The 26,909-nt window shown below is 37.4% G+C and overlaps 1 protein-coding gene across 2 annotated transcripts in view; it reads right to left on the reverse strand.

Moving 5' to 3' along the window:
- ROR2 (receptor tyrosine kinase like orphan receptor 2) overlaps nt 1–26,909 on the reverse strand; it is a 143,855-nt gene that overhangs the window by 90,786 nt on the left and 26,160 nt on the right. The window contains exon 1 of one of the 2 annotated variants that reach the window (XM_042023397.1): nt 24,006–24,084. The exons of the other annotated variant lie outside the window; for it this stretch is intronic. Within the exon in view, the coding sequence (XP_041879331.1) occupies nt 24,006–24,018 (13 nt within the window). The 5' untranslated portion in view covers nt 24,019–24,084. Of the gene's footprint in view, nt 1–24,005; nt 24,085–26,909 lie in introns of those variants that run through there. 2 annotated transcript variants of the gene reach the window in all.

The following is a 26,909-nucleotide window of genomic DNA, read 5'->3' on the forward strand; positions in this document are numbered from 1 at the left end:
TGGAAATATACCCAAGATGAGAATTTGTGCTTGGTATAAGGAATATCCTGATATATTCCTCAGGTCTATAATTCAGTCATCAACCCAGTATCCACTATAAATAGTCTATGCCACAGTGTCCATAAACTTTAGCCCAAGAGCAGCTACTCAAAGCCTAGGAAAGAAAGTAGAAAAATAACTGCTCAGAAGGAAAAAACATCCAATAAATTTACTAAGGTACTACTTGTGCATTTGAGAGGTGCTGGAGTGTGTCCAAAAAGCAAAAAAGCTGGTGAAGGGTCTGGTGCACAAATCCTGTGAGGAGAGCTGAGGGAGCTGGGGTTGTTTAGCTTGGGGAAAAGGAGACTGAGGGGTGACCTTATGGCTCTCCACCACTGCCTGAAAGGAGGGTATAGACAGGAGGGAGCTGGTCTCTCTCCTCCTAGGTAACAAGTGACAGGATGAAAGGAAAGGGCCTTAAATTGTACCAGGGGAGGTTTAGATTGGATATTAGAAAAAATTTCCTCACTAGAAGGGTTGAGAGGCACTGGAACAGGCGGCCCAGGGAGTCACCATCCCTGGAGGTACTTAAAAGACATGTAGTAGATGTGGCACTTAGGGACATGGTGGATTTATTTTGGTTAGATTTACAACTGTACTCGATGATCTTTAACGGTTTTTCCAACCTAAATGAATCTGTGATCCTGTGATTAAGCTCTCATTAAGTCTTGCTATACAACATGCACAAACCCCACAAAGGACAAAGGTATTTTCTATTTCTTTCTGCCAGGAAAAAAAATTACCTTGGTTCTGAAATGAAGAAACGGCCTCTAAAATTAACTTACATTTAATTTATATTAGGTATTATTTAATTACGTTTAGCTGAGGATACTTGCCAGGTTCACCCATGATCTGAAACTCATTAACCCTATTCATGAATCAGCAAGGATGCCTACGAGACCAAAGCAGCTTGAGCTTCACTGGCTGCTTATTCATTTCAGGATGAATATAAAGTTCTAACTTACACCACTCTCGACAGAGAGCTCAACACACACAACCGAAATCCATCAGACCATTTGTCAAATATTAAATGCTGCTTCAAAAAATCTGCATCACAGGAGATCATACAGTTATATCGTGTTCAGATGTAAATACACTTTGTTAGAACCTTCCCTTATAATGGCATCTTACCATAAAAAAGAAAAGAGAAAACATAAGCAGGAAGGAGACAGCAAAGAGATACGAAGGAAGGACCATGCACACCACTTGACACAATTCATATTAACTTTACCTGTAGGACTATGATAATATACAAAGACACAGTGTACCTTTTGGGCATCTAATATGTTGTCAATTCCAGCTGGATCTTCTGTATGGTCAACTGCATTTGTATCAGTGAACTTAGCTGGGAAGCACGAGACACAGAGATGCATTCCACATTTTGGATAGTGTATATTGACACTTGATTACTGACTTCAGCAAGACTTATACCAAATTCATATTGAATTTGACTGACCCTCCTCAATAATCTGTCCAGTCAGAGAGTCTCACTGTTAAACTGTGACACTGGGAGTTGTCGAAGACAATTTCACAGCAGATGGAATCACCGATGAATCCCCTGAACACACTATAAAGAAGCACTGAAAGAAAAGACGACTTCTGCTTTTCTTACAGAACCATATTTCTTAAATCCTGCATGACATAATAGATAAGGAACTTCATGGAAAAGAGGTCTTCCTACACAAGACTATTATTTGTACTACAGCAGCTGAATTCTTTCTGCAGAGTTCTAAAGCACTGATGTCTAGAAAAGGAAAAGTAGAACTCTCCATGGGACTGATGTTTGTATGGGGTATCATTTCACAAATTTAAAATGAGAACCAGCTCAAGATTAGCTCATAACAATGGTAAATCATTTGAACATTTGAATAATTCAAATAATTTGAATTTATATGTCTTTAAAGAGTGCTTCAACTATTTCACGATACACAAACTTACAGGGAAAATTTAACACAAAAATATGATATTTTTCTATTTGAATTATTTATTCTTCCCCCAATGTTCCCCAGTTTTTCCTGGTCCATGAGCTAGATATTCCATATATAATCACGTCTCAAAAGAAATGCCACAAAAATTTAGAAAGAAGTCCCTCTAAATAAATATATACAGCTACAAGCAAATTAGCATGGAAAAGTGTATGAGTACTCTTTCCTAATCTCACTTCTTTTTTCTTTCTTTCTTTGCAAATCATCAAAATCATCATAATTTGGGACCAAGAAATTTATTTTTTAAAGAAAAGCAAAAGATTACAATAAAAATTTCAGTCACACTTTGGCTTCAGAAATAAAACTCACATTATAAGCAATTTTCTTCTTATTCTGGTGGCAGAACAGGACAGGAACTGAAAGGCAAAATAATTCTAAAAACCAAATTTATATAGCTTCTTTATAACTACAAATTGCTTATTCTAATTTCCAGTGAACTCTCCATAATGAGACCTTTCACCTGCAATATCTGTTCACAATGCAAAGCTAACAAAAGCAATTGTTTGAAGGATGGGGGCCTAAATTCTTCCAATAAATTTTTGTACTTTTAGTTTCATTCATGTTTTCATCTTTGTATCATAAAGAGGTTCAAAATCTAGCAACAAAAAAAAAACCAGCAGTAAAAGAGAACAAATGCACACAAAATGGTCATTTCTGCATACCATAACAATAGATGCTACACTTAACTGTATATTGATAGCTTCCAACCACCCCAGCAAAAATTAAAAGCATAAGCAATCCGGAAGAAAGTAATTGTGTTGCAGGCAAAAGTCAAGCAGAATTGAGCAGAAAGTATTGAAGAAGGGTTGCCTTCTGAGTTATATCAGTTTTATAGAAACCAGTTCTTTGCTTGAAAAAAATGTAGGGTTCTTAACTGAAAATACCCTTCATCCTCCTCACATGGATACTCCTTATGTGAACACACCTTGGATATTTTTTGAGTTTTCCATGTTCTTTTCATTTTCTTAATGAAAAGCCTACAGTGAGTTATGGGATTCTCTCCTCTGAGAGGCAACTACCATCTGTAGAACACCACTAAGAGCTGAAGAAACACTCTCATTCCTCTTTCTCCCCTAACATAGGTGACTGCACTACAGACAACTGGGGGAAAAAGCGACAACATTCAGGATCTTCAGAATAAGTGGAATTATTATTCTGCTTAACTTGCAAAGAAGGCAAGAAAAGGTAAGGATCGCTGCTTTCCAGTCTTCATTTTCACCTGTGAAGGAGCAGGGAAAATTTTTGGACTTGTATTCAAGATCTAAATACTTATCTTTTAAATTGCACAGTCCTCTGAAAATTGAACAATATTTTTCTGTAATGTAAGAAAAAATAAGTTATTCAAAGATAACCATTAAAATTTTACTGAAATCCCTTTGCTGACATAGATAATTTCACTGCATTCTGTTCTCTTTTTTTCAATGTTGATTGTAAAACTTTTGTCTGACTCTTTATGTACGATGATGAAGACTCCTGATTACAGGATTTAAGGATTTAAGGATTTAAGCATGGCTCTGTTGTAACCCTAACAGAAAAGTGTTTGTGATTTCCCCCACAACACAGGGTACATTTCAATTCTATGGTTTAGTTCACTGGGTGATCAAAGACTTGCCTATGAGACAACACAACACAGTGGCCAGTATAAAAATCACACAACCCATCACGGCATCCCTCACTTTGGTAGAGGGCAGGGAAAGCAGCTGAAAGGTTTCTGCTGCCCACGGCCATCAGGCCTGCCTGAGGTGTTTCTGTATGGCATCACATAAGGCTGTGCTTTGCAGGCATATAATCACAGACTTGTCTCCTCACACTGGTGAAGAACACAAAAGCTCTTGTTTTGAACTCAAGCTGTCCCCGGAAGCCAAGACAGAAAACGGATGTTTTTCCTTAATGCCCACCAAATATTTATTGACTACCCGGTTTTAAGTAAAAGCTGCATCAAACATTAAAGGCAGTGGGATTATACAGACAGAGCTGTACTATAACACACTGTTCTCAATAGTTTTCATATGAAATGTAAAGCCTATGCTTCAGTCTAAATCCAAGCCCAGCTCACAGAACTAGTAGATGTTTGTGTGTCTTTACATGTGCACATACACACACGTATGGTGGGATCCCCACACGCATTTTGGTTGGGTTATTTTGAATTTACGTAGGTTGGCAGGTAGAATGTGTTTATGTGTAGGAGGGAATATAGATGGATGGGTATTTGCAGATGTGTGTGCAAGTACGTGTGGGTACATGCTTGTAACACTGTGTGGAGGTTCATGTGTCTGTGGAGGGATGTAGAGTTACATGTGTATAGGTGAGACAGAAATTATATGTAGGTTTGTGTGTGTGAGGGGCTTTGTATGCACAGACGTGTAGTTGCATGTATGTGGAGTGTGTGGGGGAGATGTGCAGAGGCCTGTGTCCAGCTAGGGGTGCGTAGTGCAGCACGCAGAAAGTAAGTCTGCATGTGTAGGTGTGGGTATCGCAGGAAGGTGCAAAGGTGTGTGTGTGGATAGGAAAGTACAGGGTTGTCTGTGCTGTTGTGACTGCAGGTAAGAAGATGGCAGGGGTGTGGGGGGGTGTGTGCAAATGCACACACAACATAATAGAAGCATATGTAAGACAGCATTTAACAGAACATGTATTTTCAATACAGAAGTCCATTTTCAAATAAACACTTTTGACAGAACTTAATACTATCTTATATGGACTTACACTTAAGGCTAATTTAGAGTTTGCTGTAATTTTTGTGACTTTTACATTATCACAATTAAAGAATTAAATATGCATTTGGAGAAACAATGAGTACACATGGCTGATTATTCTGAGATTATCCCCTGACACTGATTTATATGATTTCAAAAGGAAACTGTGAGGAGTCAAGTTCTTTGAGAGTCTTTATAGCCCTGGTGGTTAGTTTCATGTCTTGTATTAGCCTTGGATTTATTCAGAAAGGAGATTCTCTGTATTTTTTTACACTAATGTTATTTTATAACGCAGCATTTTACAATGTACTACCATGTTCAAATGAGGACTGTCTTCTGAGAAGCTGTAAGTTTGTGCCTTCTAGTTTGATTTAGCAGACTGCCATCTATCATGTAACTGAGATCTTACCATAAATCAGCTGAAGTTTTTATTCTCTGTAACATTCACTACACTGAAAGAGAGTAGGTTTAGACTGTGTATTAGGAATAAATTCTTTACTATGGGGGTGGTGAGACACTGGAACAGGTTGCCCTGTTGTAGATGCCTCGTCCCTGGAAGTGTTCAAATTGTATGGGGCTTTAAGTCACCTGCTCTAATAGAATAGTCAACAGCAGGGTGGTTGGAATTAGGTGGTTTTTAAGGTCCCTCCCAACCCAAACTATTCTGATTATATGAAAAGCAGTATCATATTTAAAAACACCAAAATCACCCATTCAAAGTCCTCCCTGTTCATAAAGAAACTACAGTACTTCAGCACAGATTTTAAAAAAAAGATCTTATCTGTGTACTCAAAAAAAAAAAAAAAAGGCCTGGCCAACGTTGAGGCACTGTTCTCAAGGCCAATAGTTTTAAAGGAGAAAAAAGTCCCAGCATCTGAAACCAGAAATCCATTTCTGAAAATATAGATGTAAATCACTCAGCATGATATAAGAGGTGAACATGGGAACCATACTGTTCAGCAGCTAATTTTACTTGTATTGCTTTGTTAAGTACGAAAACATACACATCTGAACCAAAATGTGCAAGGAAATATTGACCTGAGTGACAAAGCAGAAAATCCACTCTATCCTACTTTCAGTTGTCAGGCAGCTCCTGTTAAGTACTGAGGACAAGGACAGGATGTTTACCACAGAATACACGTAGCCACTTTAACTAGGGTTACTTCACATCATTACCTTCACGAACTCTAGGTACAAAAATACCTCCTCTGCCAGAAATGCAGTGCTGTGAAACCGCCACAAACTACACAAACTCCAACAGCTCTCTAATAAAGACAGGAGAATGGGACACTGTTTTAGACATGTTCCACCTAGAGATACTCAGGAGCCATTCTTCTCTTCCTGTGTTGATGATTTTCTCACTACTGAGCAGCGGCAAGTATTGCAAAATGAATACTGGTCTCTTACTGTATTTTGCCTTGTATTGAGGGTCATGGCTCTTGTATCCTGACTTTGAGCAAAGACTTAATGTTTGTAACATTCAGAAGAGTTTTTTGGATGATGAACAAGGGAATGAAGCAATGAAACAGCCATAAAGCAATTTTGGTGGGGGTAAAAAAAGAAAAAAAAGAGAGAGATAAGAAGTTAATAATATTCCAGACCTTCTTACTCAATAATAAAGATGAAAAGGGCAGAGAAATATCACTTCTCCCTTTTGCAAATGTTGTTTCCCCAGACAACTATTTTTGAGGTTGTTTGTGAGGTGGATCCCCAGCTTTAGGGGAAAGAAGAAGTATTCACCAGGAATACAAATAAATGCTCTGTCTTCTTGGTAGAACGCTCCTCTCCTTCAGCCCATGCATGCGCATTTATGATTAGCGTTAACAGATGAATTATTTACAGTGAAGAGTAACAGATTTACCAGTACAATAAGAATATCACTAGATAATACTGCAGCTTCGTTCACATGGAAGGCAGGTGGTAACGGCACATGCAGAGAAATTTTTTCATCAGACAGTGAAAGTGCTATCTAATGCAAGACATGAATTTTTACACTGCAACATAAACTGCTCTCTTTCACAAAGTCTTTACTCCCTAATCTAAGTTTACACCCAAACATTGTGGAGAAGAATTCTTTTTTTCTCATCACTCTGGTACACACCGTGTAGTTTCTGACACACTTACCTTTGTTGCAGAAGAACCTAAAGCTTGTCTGAAGATGCTCCTCAGTCATAAAAGAAAATCAGATTTTTGTACTATGGACTACAGAGAAGACTTATTGTTGACCCCACTTGAAACCCATGCAATTATGACTACTGAGGCACTGCTCAGGTACACTTTTGATGCAAAAGGCCAGGCCATGTCAAACCAAGGATCCATGTCCTAGAACATCTTCTCTCCCTCTATGGGAGAGAAGTGGTCTATGGCAGTTATTTTGAAAGGAGTATTAAAAAATAAAAGGCAGTTTATAATGACATCTCCAGTACGTTCTCACACCTATTAGCTGCCTGCAGCTGAAAAGCTTTCTGAGCTCAAGGTGGTTTCTTGTTTAATAGCTTCTGGAAATTCTGGCGACCCCTTAATGTGCAGACCTGGGACAAAAGGTACAACTTATTCTACTTTGTATCTTCGAAAATTGATAACAAAGAATGAAAGCATACAACTGGCCACATTACACTAGATCAAATGAACATTTAGCCCTGTGTCTAAAAATAGTCAAAATCAGGTTCATATATGGCACTTCTCCTTAAGTCTTCACCTTCACACTGTTTTCAGTCTCAAAAACTTCCTGAGGTGAATGCATTCTCAGTAACACTCAACGGATTTTTCCTTCAGAACCTTGACCAAAGCTTCACTTGAAACTACATTTTAGCAAACAACATTCCCAACATCCCTTGGCGACAGCAAAGTTTCAGCCTCTGTTGCCAGATGTGTCAAGACTCATCTCCTGCTTGGTAGGAGATGATTTCTAACAGCTTTATTTGATGCCTCTCCAATATTCTGAGCCTAGAATGAACAACACAACTTCACACGTTTCTTTAAAGAGTGAAATGTGAAACAAAAATTATCTTCCTGATAGAAAAAAAGAAATTCAAAGAAGTGGATATGTGGCCAATGTAATTTTGATAGTATAATTACAGAAACCATACCTCTAAGTTGCTTTTGCAAATGAAATATTCACAGATATCATGTTCTCAAAAAAAAGAAGTGTGTATAAAAGAAAACCACACAACTATTGCTGTGTCCTTTACAGCACTTCACTAAAACTAGAGGAGGGGGTGGGTATCTTTGTGTGATCTAAAGTGAAGATGAGATTAACTTCTGTTTCAGTATGAGAGGAAAACCTTATAACTAAATCCCCGACAAAGAGTCAAAAAATACATTTAAATACAGATACAGAAAACACACTGTACAGGATCCTGGTGACATCCATACTTCTCAAGAGCAAGGCATATCTCAAAGCCCATAATGATTCAAATATGGCGCAATAACACTGAAAACTTGAATGTAATAAAATATCAAGTAATTTTTAGTGTAAAAAACAAAACAAAACCAAACAAAAAAACATCTCCCCCCACTTTGGTTTGATTCCTGGCACCACTGGTTGAACAAGGAACCACAAGCACAGCATATTTACAGCAAGCTTTCCCAATTGCATTCCAAGAGCCAAGAACCTTTTCTGTAAACTGAGGCTTCAATCTACCCCACACACTACACATTTCAGCTACACGCATTTAATAAAGCTTCACCTTCACATTTTTATTTTTCTCGTTACATTGTTTATATTACTCTGCATTAATTTCCTCTTTGTAAAATCCCCTAAACTGCTCATAAAACTGCCATAAAAAGAAGTAAAATGATCCAGCTTGGAGATCAAGGAAGAGAAGTGGGACAATTTTTCACTGGAGATGCAAAGAACAGAAAGAAAAATAATGGATCACTGATTGCTGTACAACCCCTGTCAGCAGATAAAATTTTTTCAACCCAGAATTTTTCCCAAAATGGTACATGATGGTGTCTAAGAGAAGACAATCATATTTTAGAAGGCATTTCTGAGCATACAAATGCAGTTTATGCGTGATCCTCATGAAAGTATAGCAGGAAGAGGAAAACCATAGACAAGCAAATTCTGGTAAGTATTACAGGTTTGAAAATCTAGTCAGACATCCTGAGTTGTCTCGACAGCCACAATGGTGTATTCCTATGAGCCCTGACTCTAAGACAGAATCACTCACATGGAAAATGAGGTAAGGTGTTAGTAAACAACATTTTGAAAAATAACTGCCACAATCAAAAAAAAAAATTAAAAAGGGAAAAATCTTAAAACTTAGATTTATTATAGAGGAATAAATATGCAGGCCACAGAGAAGTGCGTTCAAACAGCTGTTCCATATAGGTATTATCCTTAAATAGCTATTTTCATAAATCTTCTTGAGTTAAAAAAGAAAAAGAAAGAAGAAAGTTAAAAAGCTTAGGCTGATGACAAGCCCACTTGGCAGGAGCTACTATAAATATTGCAAAGTTTCCATTTCTTTCTCTTAAAAAAAAGCACAAATATAGTCCTTTTATGTTCCCATTTAAGTAATCACTTCCAGGTTCCATACAGATCCATCCACATGAGTAAGACTTAAAGTCTGCTATTATGAGCAGAAAGGATAAAACTGCCCTTTGGCAGAAGTATTATTTTCATGTAGTTAAGTCTTTTGGATTTCTACCACTTCCCTTGTTGGCTTCCATTCTTCCACCCATCCCTACTTGCATACCAGACATTTAACCTGCACTGCCAAGCAACCTCCCTCCCTGTTTATCCCCTGGAAATGTTCTATCTTCTGCCCAGAAGGGAAGCTACACCCACTGGAGCTCTACCTATGCTGCTCTGGATTAGCTGATTCCCTTGGCTGGCAAGTCACCATAAGTATTTCATGGGAACATTTAAAATTATACCCCAGAAAACTGTTAGTCATAATACGGTAACTGAAAACTCATCATAGAACACAAATCATACAATCTGAACCACAGGAGACACTCAAGAGCCAATAATCATCAAAATAAATTACTATCAAAGCTCCAGATTCTGCCTCTGTGCTGACTTACACTAAATTAGGCCGTTGGATTCCCAAACTGTAACCGTTTTGCAGAAAACAAAGCTAACATTAAAAAACTTAACAAGAGTTCACTCCAGATTTGTAGATGTTAATTTCAAAACAAATGACGTTGCTCACCTCCACTTTTGAATAAGCAGTGGAATATATTTTGAGGAGACCTTAGTTTTGGCAAAGCTACTTCATAAAACTGGGTTGCTAGGAAGTAGCCCTAGTGGAGTATCAAAAATAACTAGATTCTTCAGACAAAATATTTTCTGAGAATCACAGGAGAGACAACTGGGAGAGTAACAGGGCAACACACAGAACACTTGAGATGTTTATACAGAAACATCAGAAGTAAGGACAATAGGAAGAACATTAAACTCTTCAGAATCAACAAAAAATTGCCATTAAATCCACGTCACAAAGACTGAGGATTAATCACAAAGCCAGAATTGGTGTGGAGGGGTGAAATGAAGTCAGTGATGAAATGGTACAGGGTTGAAGAAAAATAGAGAAGGTCTTATATTGTTAATCAAGAACACATACACTTGCTCTGAAGTTCAGGAAGAGTTGAGAAGCAGATTACTGAGTATCTCTGAGAAATATAAAGTGGGAAAACAGTGAGGTTCAATCACACGTTCTTGAAAATCTGCTATAGATCACTTATCAGAGACAGGAATGCATTATGCTTACCCCTTAAGTAACTAGAAGCAGCATCCGGAATAAAAAAGATGGTAGTGGGGGGCCTTCACTGAGAAATCCATGGGTGAGGAGGAAAACAGACAAAAAAAAAATATACAGAGAATCCAACACAATTTTTGAGGCTATTTCTTACGTGATGTTGACTTAAATCTGAGTAAAAGTGAGGTAAGTCAAGAAACAGAAGTCAAACTAGTGTCATAAAAAGACAAATTCTTTATTCTGTGGAGGCAAAGAAACAAGATTGACAGATATATTCATTAAAAAAAAAAATTTAAAAAACACCAAACTGACCCCCCAAAATTGATACAATAGTTGTATTCAGAAACACATACAACAACATTCTAAGGATACTGGTAAGTGTCTGGTGATGAAAATCTTGAACAAAAGGAAGACAGAATTTGTCCCAAAATGGAAGAAACAAGAAGCACACAATGGGACCAATGCAGCTGTGTAAGGGCCTCTTCATAATCAGGAAATATGAAAGGAATATATTTTAAAGTCAAGAAATAAGGGCCTGTGATGAATGATTAGTCATAGTATAGAGGAATTACATAAACACATACGGGTAAAATCAGAAAGGCCAAAGCATACAATGAGTTAGAGTCAGCATGGATAAAAAAAGACAGTAAAAACATGTTCTTTATAAATGGTATGTTTAAAGAAAATATAAAAATTAAGGTCCTTAGTTAAGTGGGATAGAAAACAAACATAAGAAGAAAGAGGCAGAAGTTGCTTTCTCAAACAGTAGATTTCTTCATCCGTTTTTAAAAACTAATTGTGACCTGTGTTTTTAACTAAGGAATATGATCAAAAGCTTGAATAAGCAAATGCTATACAAATTGAAGTTACTTTCAGGTCATCTACCATGCTCTATCCCACCAGATTCTTTCTTAAGGGTCCATCAGATGTCGGCAGTGTCCCCAGGTTCCCACCTCATACAATGGATATATCCTCACAAGGCAGGACCATGTGTGTGCGTACAAGGTGAGAAGACCAGCAGCTGCCTGTTTCCAGGGTTATGGGGCTGTCAGAAGGAATGTCTGAGTGGCAGTCATGCAATACATCTTTAGGAGCACAGCTTCTGACCTTCTCTTCAAAACAGGCAACTGGAACATAAGCAGGAAGGTAAGTTATGTGGACGAACAGCAAACTGAAAAACTGTCTGCCCAAAGAGTAATTCTGTCTGCTGCAGACACTAGAAGGGTAGGCTGTAAATGCTTAAGACTTAAAACCCAATGAAATTTTGCTAAGCCATCATACTGGGGTATCTGGGTGGATTCTTTTGCTCTACTAGATGTTTATGAGAACTGGAAACAATTATTCCACTGTTAAGTTCTTGTCCAACTTTGGGCACCACTGAAAGAGCTATGATCACCTGACAGCTCCAAAAGCAAACAGGAGACATGAGTCTTAAAAAAAATGCAGGACCAGGTTTAGGCATAAAAAAGATGTAGGTAAGCATTTGTCCAATGTACAAAAGGTTGCTATAAAGAAGACAAGAGAGCATATATTTTAATTTCTGCTATATGAAAAAGAAGGTGAAATCAACATAATTTGCAACCTGGAGGATTTGGGTTAGAAACCAGGAGAGGATATGCTATTCTGAGGACAGGTGAGCAAAGGAACACACAGTTTCTTCACTGGAGATTCTCAGGGCTTGCTTTGAAGCACATGAAGACTGATTAGAACATGAGCCTGAACAGCATCACTTCTTGTCTGTTTTAAACTTTCATTTTTCCTAAACCTTTAATAACTTTGTAGTTTTTATCATACAACTAAATTTCTGTGAAGAACTGATGATATTTTTTAAATTTTATTTTAAAAGAAGACATTTAAGTTCCTAATATTTTTAAAGTTCCGTCCTAGAAAATTCCCAGATAATTATTACGCCAACCTTCTCTTTCCAGGTACAAGCTTGAAAAAAATTAAACAGCTACCTATGTTTTTCTTGAAATTGGTGGAAGACAAAGATATAGGTAAAACTTTCTGGACACAAAGTAGCCATCTCATGGGCAAGGGAAAATGCAGGAAAAGGAAGGTAACAGACAACAGCAGGGCTGATCTACGGATAATCTGAGGGACCTGTGGAGCTGACAGGTATGAGTTACTATTCCCTAGGTCCTGGAGAAAACCACTCTCATAGATCACTTTCATTCAAGGGACATAAGCAAAGCAATCAATAAAAGGGTCTTTGTGCTGCCTGAAGTGACATGAAGCACTTCAAAACAGTAAGAACAACCTGGAATGTCTCCTTCTTATGTTTGAAGACAGCGACCTTCTTCTATAGACTTTCCTGGTTTACCATGCTTGAATTCGCCTGTAATAGGTGTTAAAGAGGTGCTGTCAAGAGGTGTCTTTTCCAATAAGTAATAATCTGTTGTCTCTTCCATTCTCTCTCCCTACCCAAAAGAGCAAAAGTAATATGCATTTGTCGGCTGTAGACACCCGCTGAGCATGGATTAGGCCTGAAGTCTTACTGGCAGGAGATGAAAGTAAATTCCGGTCACAGTCCAGAGGCTGATTTAATCTGGGAGAAGAGAGTGGAGCTAAATGAGCACATTAATTCCAGAACTTAGTTTTCTCTGTTCATCTTTGCAGTAGAAAAGAGGTGAAGCTGGAAGAAGATGGGTGAATATACTGCAAAAAAAGCTTGAGCACATGAATCAATTTTCAGAAAAAGCATTCAGTCTTAAACTGCAGGCTTGCACACACTGGAGGAAAGTGAAAACACCACTAAGTGTCTTATCTTAAAATCCAAAGGTGGAATATTGGTGTCTTCAAAGCAAAATTTCTGCACCATCAAATAAAATGATAGACCAAGATAATGCAACCAATAATAGTGCAACAGAAATTAAATAACTGTGACTGTATTCTATATAAGTGGTTATAAATTTGCAACATTGAGTTATATAATCAAATAGGAAAATAATAATGTCTAAAGGTACTTAACCTGCCCTTCCACTAATAAGCATCACTCTGGTGTTTTGGTTCCCTCCCAAAAAAACTTCTAAACCTTGAAAAAATTAACTTTCACTACCATAGCAAAAATTCTGTGATTATTACAGAGGCATTATCCCCAAAGAAAGTAAATTGAACCTGAGTCTGTTTAAGTCCTATCCTATCTTCCTGTTAACAGAAGTTGTCTTTTAACAGGACTAGTCTATCAACACTGTTTTGTACATCAGATTCCTTCACAATCTAGATAAGATGTCTATATTATCCATACTAACAATAAAATACAACAGCAATTGTAAAAAAAAAATTCTGTGTTTCTGCTATGCTGCTACTTAACCTTAGGAAACTTCCAAACATGAAGAAATCCATACGCTTTTTGTGCTCCCAAGCACATTTTCTTCATGTCTAATTGATCAATGGGTGGTCCAGCTACATGATAGCACATTCCACAACAGCCTGGTGGAGAGACAGAACAGGAAGCCCATGACCAGACACCTACCATTCACTGTTTTTTATACAATTAATTTCTCGCAGTATGCTGACATACCTCTTACAATGTTTTCCAATAGTTTTCTTTGGAAACCAGTGGGGTTTTTTAAAAGGACATGGATCTCAATCTGAAAACACTTCACTGAAGCAGATCTGTTTCTAAGAAATGCAGATTGAAATACAAATCTTCCATGAATTTGAGGACAGGAAACCTTCCCCTCCTCAAAAAACTTATTCTCATACGATGAGCTGCCCACATTCATCCACTTTAAAATTACTGCCAGTAGAAGAATTTCAGTACAGATCTAATTCATCATTAAAAAAATGTTCAGTAGGAAAATTATACTATTCACCCAGAAGGGAGGGGTGTCCATAAATGTGTGGGTGTTACATGGAAGTAATCATTATGCTTTGCTCTGTTTCAAGTTACTGGCTTTTAGCCCAGATTTTCTACCCACCTAATTTGTCAAAGTGGCTAATTATCTCACTGTCATGAGCACTTAATAAACATTAGAATAATTGTTTTCTGCAGAGTGGGTAATTCTGAAATGATGACATACTCTCTTTCCTCCCCCAAGATGAATCCATTACTTATCATTTTGTCTGCTTACATCTGATAGCACCATGTAGTTCAAACTACAAGTTTCCAAACCACAGAGTCTGTGCTAGACAGTTTAAAGGCACAATTCCCTTCTTAACCAAAAAATTAACTCTGCAGACTGGCTATGCATTGCAAACATAAGCAGAGTTCGGGTTTTTTTAAGTCATCTCTATATTTACTGTCCATACATTTGTAGATGTCTCATCAATGTGGTGAAGATGAAGGTTACTAAGCTACTACCATTACAGTAGTTATGCCATAAAAGAATGATGCCAGTGTAAGAACATACACAAGAAATCCAACCTTAAGTCCCCACATTCTTCAAACTCTGTCCAGTTCTAAAACCATGTACAACCACATTACTGCTGTCATCAGGCAGAGATGCTGCTGCACATGGCCACCAGTGCTAAAGTTGTGCCTCACCTCTAACACTCAGGCTTGTCTAGCCTTGGCTTCTGTAGCCCCTCAAAGCTGGGCAGCGGCTGAAGCCGATTATGTCTTACCAGAAGTAATTCCACTCTCTGAAGCAAAGAGCTAGTGAAGACATCATGCGTTTTTCCCACTTCTGATGATGAACAGCTGAAACTTAGGTTTATAGGTGAACTGTGGAATCCCAAGGCCCGTGGAAGAGAAAACACATCCCAGTCACTAGCAGAACATCTTGGGGAAAAAGACAACCTTATTCCCTTTGCTCAGAAGCAAATCAATCTACTTGGGCCTGGGAACCAGTTAACAAGGGATACAGCAGGAGAAAAAAAGGGAATAAGACTTAGTTTTCTATCTACCTCCTTCCAGAAACTCATTCACCTCTAAGCAAAAGGTTTAACAGGATAGCAATTTTTTCATGCTTATTATGACAAGTCCAAATGAAATTCCAATTACCTCATTTCCATGTCAAATACTCCTGACCTACAGGGGAAAGAGGCCAGTTGTCCTCCTACCCACCCCAGAACAAGATGAGGCTCCCTCTTTTCTTTTTCTTCTTTTTATTTAGGCAATTTCTGTGTTTACACATTCAGCCAAAGATAAGCCAGAGACGGTTTCTTCTCCCAAAACTGACTTATTTTATTGCATGGGATCACAACAGCGACTGAGAAAACACAGTTAACAAAAAATCCTGGAGCCTTAATTCAAACACATCATGATAAACGTTACCAGCAAGATATTATCTTTTATTGCTGAACAATTACAACCAGATATATCCCAATATTACTCAGAGTGGCCCTCTGTGGCTCAGAGTTCCTTTGATGTTGATGGAGACCTGCTTTTCAATTAAATCATAAGAGAAACACACATATTTCCATTGCAACTCCCAAGTTAATATCTCATAAATAGTACACAAGCTCTCTTAAATGTGGAACAGATGAGCTTTAAAATAATGTCATGATCGAATATCAAAATAATAATAAAAATAATGATATCATTGAATCTTTCAGTCAAATTGAGAACTAATGTTGACTTATCACCTGTCATTCTCCATTAATGAAAACTACATATGGATATTAAGATTGTGCATGTGATGGGGAAAGAAGTATTCTTTAATGACAGAACTCTTATAAAAATCTAATGACCATTCAGATCTGTAAATCCTTAAAGAGCAAGTTGACAAGAAAAAATAAATCAATGCACCAACTTTTTAAAATGTCAGAACTTAAGAACAGGTTGTTTAAATCTTCTCATTTTGATACTAATTATGGTTCATTCTGAGCAACTTCGTAAGAGACATCACTGCATTCCAGGGTTATTGCCTTAATGATTTCCAAGCCAATCTGCTCAGTTTATTTTCCTGCTCTGTAAACTTGAATTGGAACCCAATCATAAAACTGAAGTACTTCCTCCCTGTATAAAAATCAAGAATGAAGACGAGCAAAATGCTGACATAGTGACAGAAAATCTATCACCGTCATCAGCATAGCAGATATTGTAATTGTTGCCTTGTCAGGAAGCCAGATGAAAGATGAACCATAAGGAAGATAAAATCACCTCAGGTGGATGACAGAATTACAAGTGTAGGGTGTAATTGCTTGAGGAAGAAAGAACCATCCCTGATACTAAGCTTCCAGGAGCTAAGATGGCAGATGAGTTAAATCATTACACGATCAATCAGATCAGTCCATCTTGCATACAAACAAGACTCTGCCATATAAACTCCCAGGACCAAATTGAATATAAACTACTAATAATTTGCTACTTTTGCTACAGGAAGAAAAGACTGAATGTCTTTTCTCTGAAGCTGAAGATAAAGCTTTGAAAATACTGAAAAAACAATATCTAATCTGTCTCACTCATGCTTGTTTGGAGAAAACTTTCTGATCTGTAAATGAGTTATGAACTGGAATATCCTGCTGTCAGATGTGTACCAAACACCTATAACAGTACAAAGGGGAATAACCAAGAAAAGAATATCAACAGTGGTCCTCACAATTAGCCTTGTACTACTCATACTTCAGACTTTCAAAAATGAAAGCCCACATGACAATCCAGGCTTGCACATTCATGAGTAGAAACAGAGGTCACTGTTTCTTAGAGGAATTTTAAGGTAATGTTTGCAATATGCTCTTGGACTCAACCTGTAATTTCTAATAGTAAATTAGCTCATACTGTGTTGAGATAGTGTGTAGTTGTCCTCACAGCATTTGGAGCTGATAAAGCCCTGATACAGACCAACAACCCTCTATGGCCTGGGCCAGAATGCATCTCTATCAAATACCGTAGATATATCTAGTGAGGGAAAATGCGTAAGAGGTGTATTTACTTCTATTTAAATTTCCAGATAGTATAAGTACAAAGAATGCAGCCAATCTGCATACAAAAAGACTTTGGAATCTGTAATTTACTCAGCTCGTCCCTGATTTGATACTTGGAAAGTCTGTCTTTGAAAAAATTTTTTCAAACTTTAAGCAAGTTAGAAACTTACTTCAAACTTTTAGAAACAGCAGGACACAAGGTTTTTCTAAATTACTATTAAAAATATGATCAACCACAGAAGTTCTATTATAATTTGTTGAAATATACTATTTTGCTAGAAAGATGGAATAATCCAACAGTGATTAGCTTATATTTTCTCTTCACTTTTTAATGTTCTCTTATAAATTTTTATCTGGTATGTTACTGCCTGAAAGTAACTTCAAATAGGTGAAAGCTGACAGCAACAGTGGAGTTTTCTCTGCCAGGAGTATGCATTAAAAAATGAAAAATTCTGCAAGCACGCTATGTTGTTTAAAAATGAGACTCTAAGGCACCACAAGAAGAAACCTTTTATAAATCAAGGGCACACTGTATACAGTAATTCACTTACAGTCCTGAAGAGAGAGATTGTTAAAATCTACTGCTCCATTTTTGGCATGAACTGCAAACAGGCAAGATAGTTTACAAATACAGATTATAAGCACTGTTGCTAAAGCTGCCATTCTTGTGATCTCAAGCAAACTCTGAAACATGTTGCTTCCTTTCTGAAAAGCTTAAACGTGTTTCCTCCCCCCACACACCATTAGTCTGGACAGTTGAATCATTCTCACAGCAGATAAATCTTTCCGACTGCTGATTATTCTGACGGGGAGAAAGAAAGGCACTTTGTGTGACAGGGTCCCTTTTGTTTTATTGCAGGCACAACAATCTGTTTTCCATTGAACAGGGGTTTTAGTTCTCCCTCCACAACATTTTTCTTTAATTATGATAAAAGACAGTAACTTAATCAGGCATAAATCCTGTTCAAGCAAACACATGAAAATAAAGGGGTTAACTTTGGAGGCAAAAAGCTAGACATGTGACTTCTCAATTACAACTGTAGATAATAAACCACTAAAGCACTGACAAGTGAAAATTTGTTTTTTCCTCAGATTTGCACTAGTATCACTACAGAAATTAATTAGAGAAACCCACAAACATGTTTATTTTGTTTAACAAGCTTGCCTACAATATAGCTATTCAGTTTTAAAATTATCTTGACTTTCTAATAGCATAACCATATGTACAGCTGCTCCCAGAAAAGAGCATTTTCTTTGTAGCATGCTCTTTCAGAAACTCTGGAGACCAGCACCTCAATACGCCAAATAAGTTGGTTACGAATTAGGATGTTGGGACTGATACCAAGAGGGAAAGGGACTGCCTTCATTGCTTGTCTGACACATGTAATACAGATGTATGTGAAGACTAGGACCAGCATCCTCAAAGTACACTCAGTTTTGTCCCCACTGCCAAGTCCAAGAACTGGCACAGCAAACTGCAGCTTTAACTTGGTTTACTTGTTGGAAGCAAAATTCATCTGCACAGCTAAACTGCAACAGACTGGTCTCTACCAAAACAGAAACCACCATCAGCTACTTCACAAGATGCACATAGGCTGCCTGTATTTTAACCCACTCCAAAGAAGCAGGTTGAAGCAGGAGTCCACCTCCACTCATGTTCTCAAGAAATGGAATATTGCAATAGGCCAAATGACTCACCTCTCAGGATTCTGAAAATATTGGAGAGGGTGAACATGGTTTCAGCAGAGCAAAGTGAGAGGATACACCAACAGACTTGGTGTGCAAGGGAGCCTAGAAGTAGGGACAGGTAAACAGGAGATATAAAAAGACATGGAGTGATAGTATGACAAACTAGGGAGTTACGACATTTTCAGGAGGAAGGCACAAGGTGTTATACACAAGGAGGAGACAGCAAGGGAAAGAAATTTGAGAGCTGAAATTTGGAAGCCAGTGGAAACACGTATAGGGTGTACCAAATATATTCTAACTGAACAGACATTGGATCTTTCTGAGCAGAAAAGGACAGAGACGGTTTGATGGCCCTGAGGACCAATGAAACAGCAGTGGTCATGTCCATGTATCTGCAACTTCTCTTCTGACCCCCAAAGAGGCTGACCACATCAAAGCTAAGCCTGGGAACATGCCTTGCTACATACTCCTCCTCCACATCATACTACTGCACCACCACAGTTAGACCCACGGACCAAAACCATGGCAGAAAACATGCTCCCCAGGAAACTGCAGACTGATGTCCAAGCTTCAAACAGATCTTCTCTACTTTATGGTAAGAATGTAGCCCAAACTGCTGGAGTTCAAAGCTGGTGGATGCTGGGGAAAGAAAACAGGGACAAAAACTCACCATTGAGGATAACCTAAGGGCACAGGGTGTTCCCTAAATATGGAGGAATGGGAGGATCAGACACAAAGGCCTTGGTGGACAGAATAAGTGGATTGCAGAGGTTTATGCACCAAGGACAATGGGCAGACCCTGCAAAATACACAAGCACTTCATACCTCCTGTAAGTAGCAGTAACTGCTGCTACCAATGACTAAGTCCACCATCATCACACTGAGATTCCATTTTGAGTCTCTCACGTCTGGTTTGTAGCTGGTGGCTTCTTTGTTTAACTAGCACTGAGACAGTTTCTGAGACTTCAATCTCACTATAAAAGAATAGGTTTAGTTGTTTACTTAAAGACATTTCTGAATAAAACATTCCACATTCAAATTATAAATGTCAAAAGGAGCATAAACCCCTTGGTTGGGAGTGGGGGGCTTTGGTGGGGTTTTTTTGGTTTTTATTTGTTTGGTGGTTTTTGTGTGTTGGGGGTTTTTCCGTTTGGTTGGTTGGTTGGTTGGGTTTTGGGGTTTTTTTTGTTGGTTGGTTGGGTTGGGTTTTTTTCCCTGACCAGTCTGGAGTGCATTATTTCAGGCAGCATGGAACTGCCTCTGGCTATAGTTACAGAGTAGACTTTAAATGAAAACTGGTGATGGTCTGCATAATATTTGGTGCACCTGGGGAAAAATATATCCAAGCAATAGCCAGATCTGTGGCCACCAAACTTGTTGAGGACTCACTTGTATTACTTTCAATGGAATCCTTGAACAGACTGACAGACAGATGTTGCATTTAAGCAGGCTTCTTACCTTTGAAATACATGAACAAAAATTAGCAAAAGAAATATCACACAATATTTAGGATATCACACAATGTGATCAAATTTGCTACACAGTCACTCCCACAGTATCTATTGTCAATATGACTTTTACAATTACAATTTAGGTTTACGAACATCACACATGTAATTAGTTTTACCGTATTAGGCATTTAGTACCTTTAGAAATGGGAACATGTATTTAGGGTTTTCATATCTTAATATAAATCTACTCTATTAAAAAGTCCTATACAGACTTACTAGAGCACACCTGTGAGTTTTTTTCAGCACAAGCATTTGTGATAAAGCATATCAGCTTTGCAGTAACTCAACATCCAAATGCTGGACTTTTTTGGTGTGTGATGTTGTACAGAATCAAGAACAGAATCAGCATGCTTCCTTATCAGGAAAGCAGAGACTTTAAAATACCAACAGTCTTTGTTTATATGGAAAGATTAATATATAAACTAATGCACATTCCTACGCTTCCATGCAGTCCCAACTTCACCCTGTTCATATTAGTGTGTTCCTGCCCCTAACAATTTAATTATTTGAGGCACTGGGGAAGTTTCAGTTAGTACCAACTAAATCTGAACCATTTCAAGTACAGTACACTATCTATTTTTTCTTTCCTGGAGTAAAATAAAATATGACAGCCACTTCAAATACATCCAGAGCTAAATTACAATTTATGTTTTCCCTCCCCCCTACATGTTGAAAGAGCTCTCTTTGTAAAAGAACTCTACTAAAGAAAGTGTCTGTTGCACAAATGCATTTAGTTACCTTCCTAATCCTGAGATAATTAAAATCTGCTAAGGTAATAAATCTGAAAACAGTTTATTGGAGAAATGCTCTCTGCATTCTGAACAGCATCTACAAAGTTTCCATTGACATGCACAGGCTTTTTTTGCTAATCAAGTAAAAGTACTTCTTCTCAACAAGAGCAAAATAGAATTGCTCATGGAACCACAATTTATGCACTAGAGCACAGCTGCCTCAAGCCACGTCAAAAAGCATCCTCAGCACATCATCAGCACTGCCCTGCTCTTTAGCCACACGCTCCTTGGAGTAATTGCTTTCTGAAAGAGCTCAGACTATAAATCACCTCTGACAAATTGACTTTCATTTTGTCTCCCAAAGTAATAAGACCAGAGATGCCACTTAAAATTACATTAAAGAGATTATTTCTTTTTCCCCAGGGAAAACATTGCCTGGACTATGCCAAATGCAGTATACAAGCCACCCTTTCCTACTTTCTGATAGGCAATTTATTTTACATCCATAGGCAACCCAAGCTGAAACAGAGGAAAATTGCAATGGACACAGGAAGAAGAGGGCCAGTAACCTTTCTGCTGTGAAAACCATCACAAAAGCCCACTAAAAACATGCTAAAGTTTCACGGGACAAATGCAAAAATGAAAGTCATAATTATTTCTGAAGAAACTTGATGCAGCTGCAGGTCTGTTCTGAGATCATCCTAATGAATGTAATTTTCCAAAATGCAGAATGTTGGGAATGAAAAAACTCCTAACTCTACCATCTACACTGTTAACTGAAACACATCTTTAGTCCCATAAATTAACAATGCATAATGACAATACAAAATTCTAAGCAAGATTATTTCTTTCAAATTTCAGTTCTAATTTACAAAAATTTGTACGCGCTATTAAATTTATGAAAATCTTTTCAGACCAATCCATCTCAAAGTACATTATCCATTTATATACAGCCATAGCGATTTACAGAAGCCTAAAATAAGACAAGCGGGCACTTAAAATCTTGGTTCATTTTTTTCAAAGTGACACTGCTTTACCAATTAATATTTTTCAAGGTAAGGGAGGTGCAGGGCTAGATATCACAGTGAGAAGTAGAACTACTTTTTCCACCTCTGTTCAGTAAACTCGCATTACGGAATCATGGATGAAGGTTTTGCTGCTGAGCAGAATTCCATGAGTCTTTTTCTTCATTTATTATGTGGCAGAACACACTGTGTTCAGTATATGCTTGGTCCAAAATGCAAAGCACCAACTTACTGCTCCTGCTCTTTAGTCTCCTTTACTTTCAGAGTCTGTCAGTAGAAAAAGAATTAGTATATTGGCTACTTACATAAAAGTGATATTACACAGTCCAGAAGTGTGAAGTTAGAAAAAGTGAGGAGATGGCAAATGATATCAAAGACATGGAAAACTCAGATTTCACCCTCTCTTACCCATGAGTAGAAACTGTTTCGCACATACGATATGATTTTGTCTTTTATGGGAATGCTGTAGAAAATACTTAGCAGAAACACTGCAGAAATGATGAGAGCTTCCAAGTGAGGGTGACCATTTTCTTTGCTTGCTTTACCACCTTGCTTTACCTCTCAGTTTTGCCTAAAGGCTAGACACCAGACAGGCAGCTTAATCAGTGGCACAACAGCCAACAAGCTGATGAAGCTACTTTCTGAGACTTATCCCTGATCAAATCCATCAACAATGAACAACTGGATGTTTGTACTTGAAACGTCACCACACCAGACAAGATGCACAAAAAATAGTGTTTACAATAGACAGATGAAATGCTGGATTTAAAGCAAAAGGGAGCAATGGCTAAAACCAGCAAGCTTGAATCAAAAATTGCTGAACATTCATTCTCAAGAATAATCAGGAAGGAAATGTTCTTGAACATCCCTATTATTTTTAATTCTCCCATCCTACTACTTACATATTACTGTAACTGTTTCTGAAAAAAGAACTGTCCAGTATTAAGTCTGTTTTGCTGTTTCTTAATAAAAATTTCTATCTGCTGCCTTTTCAAATCCTTGGTCAACTGGGAAAGAAATATTACAATTACATTAATCTGGTATTACCCTTATTTGTTGAGAAATTGCTGGATTAGAAGCAAAGAAAGGTTGGTTGGGGTTTTTTTACTGCCTTAATGATTCATTTGGCAGAAGAAAGAAGCCTTGATTGCTGGCAGTGAGAAACACACTTAGAAATCTCTGACTGGGCCAAAAAAGTCAATTCTAGTGCAATAATGGAAAACATAAACGCATTGTTCAAAAAAAGGCAACGAAAGAAAAAAGACCCAAACAAGCTCCACTTACTTAGAGAGTGAATCACATTATCTTCTCTTTTAGAAATTCTTTAAACCAGCTTAAAAATGAAGACTAACCAATATGCTATCTAAGCCCAGAAAATATGGTTGGGGAGTTCTGTGGGTTTGGGGTATTTTGTTGGGTTTTTTTTTCCCATTGTATTTCTTTTTCCTGAAAATTTTGTGCTTTCATTTTAATGTGTATTGCCTGTTCCTTCTCTGTCCATAGTCTGCTTGGAAAATCACACTCTTATGGTTGCACAGGTAATATTGCAAAAAACAAATGCAGTACTTGCACCCCAAATCCATAGCTGTGATAAAACAGTTATCATTTAGAGTCTTAGAAAGTTTACAACTGCTGCCTGCAACCCCACATGGTTACATGGCAGTAAAACTACCATGAACAAAGTCAATTTCCCATAGTTTACAAAAGCTGTGAAAAGATGTGAAATTGGGAGTTCAAGTTACTATCTAAGGAGAAACACCCAAGAGATAGAGGCTGGGGACAGTAATTTTTTATCTGCGTGATCTTACCAATATCGTACATGTGCCAGCTACATGTGTTGAGCTGTACAACCTCTTGCTCACCCACATGGATACTCTCTCTCTCCTGCAATCCTGCAGACAAAAGTAATGCTTAAAATTTTGCTAGGACACCATCATCCAACAGAAGCACCCACATCCATGAAGAAAGTGATGAGGCTGAGAGAAAATAAAAAGTCACCATCCCCCACAACCAGCCTCCAAAAATGTCTTCTCTACCTTCAGACATGTACAGCAATTACAAGTTGATTTCATTACATACATGATGAAGTATTTGTATCACGTTGGCATGTCCTCTCAATTATGAACAATGTGGAGGTAAAAATATTCTTATGATCTTCCATGCTTACATGGAAAAATGTGATAGGTAGACATGGTTAGAAAAAAGCAGTTTGATATTTTGAAAAGAAGAATCTGCAAAATTAAGAAAAAAAAAATTCTAAAGCTGCAAATACTCTGTGTGCAAAAATCTTATTGAAGCTTTTACAATGACAGAATCTCTACTTAAAATAAAAAGTTACATCATGAAAGAAAACAATTTTTGCCAAGTACCTAGTTTTGTGCCACCAAAAAAAAAAAAAATTATGTAGATGAACACTGTATGGAAAAACAGCACATATTGTTATCACAAAATAGGTTCAAAATCAGGTTGATGATTTTATTTAAGAAAAGATCTTAATATATCATGGTTTATCATGAATATATCATGATGTCCATGGCACTTCAGTTTCAATAAAAGTTTTCAACGTAATTTAAAATTATTGTATACGTAGATGATCATAAATATGTTTTTACCTCCACTTCAGAGAGCATTTAAAACAAAGACACAAATGTTTGTACACCATCATATATACATTATTATATCATATATACATATATATGACATATACTATTATATATACATTTTGTATACTATCAAGTTTCCAGATCAGACTTCAACTCCTATATCCCAAGAATACTGAGTTGTTCACTTTTCAGTTGATACTGGCAACTGCCTGCAAGCTGCAGGAGTTTTATAAATCCCTTTTCCCAGACCCATTCTCAAATAGCTTGCAAGCCGTAATAGAGTTTTCCAGGAATGTACCTTCTAACTCCATTTCCTGTTGTATTTAAAATCCTGCCAAAGGAACATTTCAAAGCAGAATGCAGGATATAAGTGTATGACGGAAATTTTGCTGGTGGTTTCCAAAATCATAGGAGTCATACTAATTTAAACATGAGATGTGAAATTCTTTATTAAAGAAACATGGACTGTGATATTCAAGTGGGTCTAAGAATTAATACTAACAGCATTGCAGCCCCTACAGATTTGTTTTTAATTTTACATAAGAGTTTGTTAATGAAATAAAGCACAAATGTTCCCGATCCTGTTTTCCTCCCATCACTTTGCCCCATCTAATATTTGGAGTGAAACAAGTTTTGAAGAAACCTCCTTTAAAACACTGCTTTCTGCAGGCTTTGGGCAGAGCTGTATTTGGCTGGCCCTCTAATCCACAACTTATTCCCTGTAATAACAACAACTTGTAGCAACAACACCACAGTGCACCAGTCTGCCTTGTTCATGTGGTCCATTAAAGAAGCAGCTCAGAGAACACCTGAAAACTGTATTTCAGTGGCATCATTTGATGAATTACCTGAAGATATCTATTCACAGGGAAGATGTGTTAGCCATTCTCCTCCAATAGCAGCTGCCTTCTTAGAAATGCCATAATCACTCTACATGAAAAGAGAGCAAGCTTTTGGCCACACATCAGCAGTGAGCAGTACCTGTGCCTGGTGCACAGCTGCCAGCAACAGCTTCTGAAACCACAACATTTTGTCTCAACATGGCAATGTAGGTGCAGAGCTCAACCCTGCAACAGGCTGGAGACTCCTTACCACATAAAATGAATAAACATGTGGATTTATACAGCAAGGAAAGTAAAATCCTAAGTCCTTGTATAACCAATACAATTTCCTTCTGAAACCCTCAAACTTACAGTGAGAAGGAACACAAATGGGTTGTATTTGGAAAACGTTTTTCCAAGTGATCATGAGCAGAAAGTTGCATTCAGATATTGGATTCACTGAGACAATACTGAAAGTAAGAAAAACAGAGTGCAGCAAATGAGTGAACGCAAGAAACTGTTCTGTTACAGAGGAACAGACACAGAGCAGAGTCTTCAAAGTATACAAAAATAGAACAAAAAATTACATGGGCTGACATGAACCTCTTGACTAATTTTTGAAAGCACTAAACTTGACAGAATTGAGTACCCTGACTGTCTTAGCTAGTAAGAAAATATTCAAAAATACACTTAAGCCATCCTGATTTGTTTTCTGCTTTCCATAGTGTTCTAATTTACACAGAAATACATGCTCTTCCTAGGATGGTTAACTATGCTTCCCTATTCAGTGAAAAGCACCTGTAGAAACTTTTAATTCTGAACTTAGGCTGAAGTTTGGTTGCAACCCTTTGGAATGATTGGCATTAAATGCGGCCTTTTTAGTAGTAAATAAAAATGCTTTAATTTTTAAATTTTTTTAATTTGGTTTTGGTTATTTTTGTTGTTTTGTTTTGCTTTATGCTAGCTGTAGCCTGTATTTGAGGAACAAGTATTAAAAAAAGGAATAATTTGCTAGGGAAAAAATCCCCAGGATGAAAGAATTGAATGCAGATGTCAAATCAAAGGTAACACCTCTATTTTAATCATAGGTCAATGCTAGTTCTTCTAATTTTCCTATGAAAAGTATGTTTTGAATAATGCTACTCATGGCTTCTTTTAAAGAGACATTTATTTCTGACAGCTGTTTTCATTTTACATACAGGAATATTAAAGTCTTTTATTATTAAGAGAATGCATAATTACAAAAAAAATTAACATTTGCTTTCAGATGGTCCCCAGATTTCCCCCA

Source organism: Corvus kubaryi, unplaced genomic scaffold, assembly GCF_017639235.1.
Source record: "Corvus kubaryi isolate FWS band 111438036 unplaced genomic scaffold, C.kubaryi_AGA036_p1.0 37249, whole genome shotgun sequence".
NCBI lineage: Eukaryota > Metazoa > Chordata > Aves > Passeriformes > Corvidae > Corvus > Corvus kubaryi.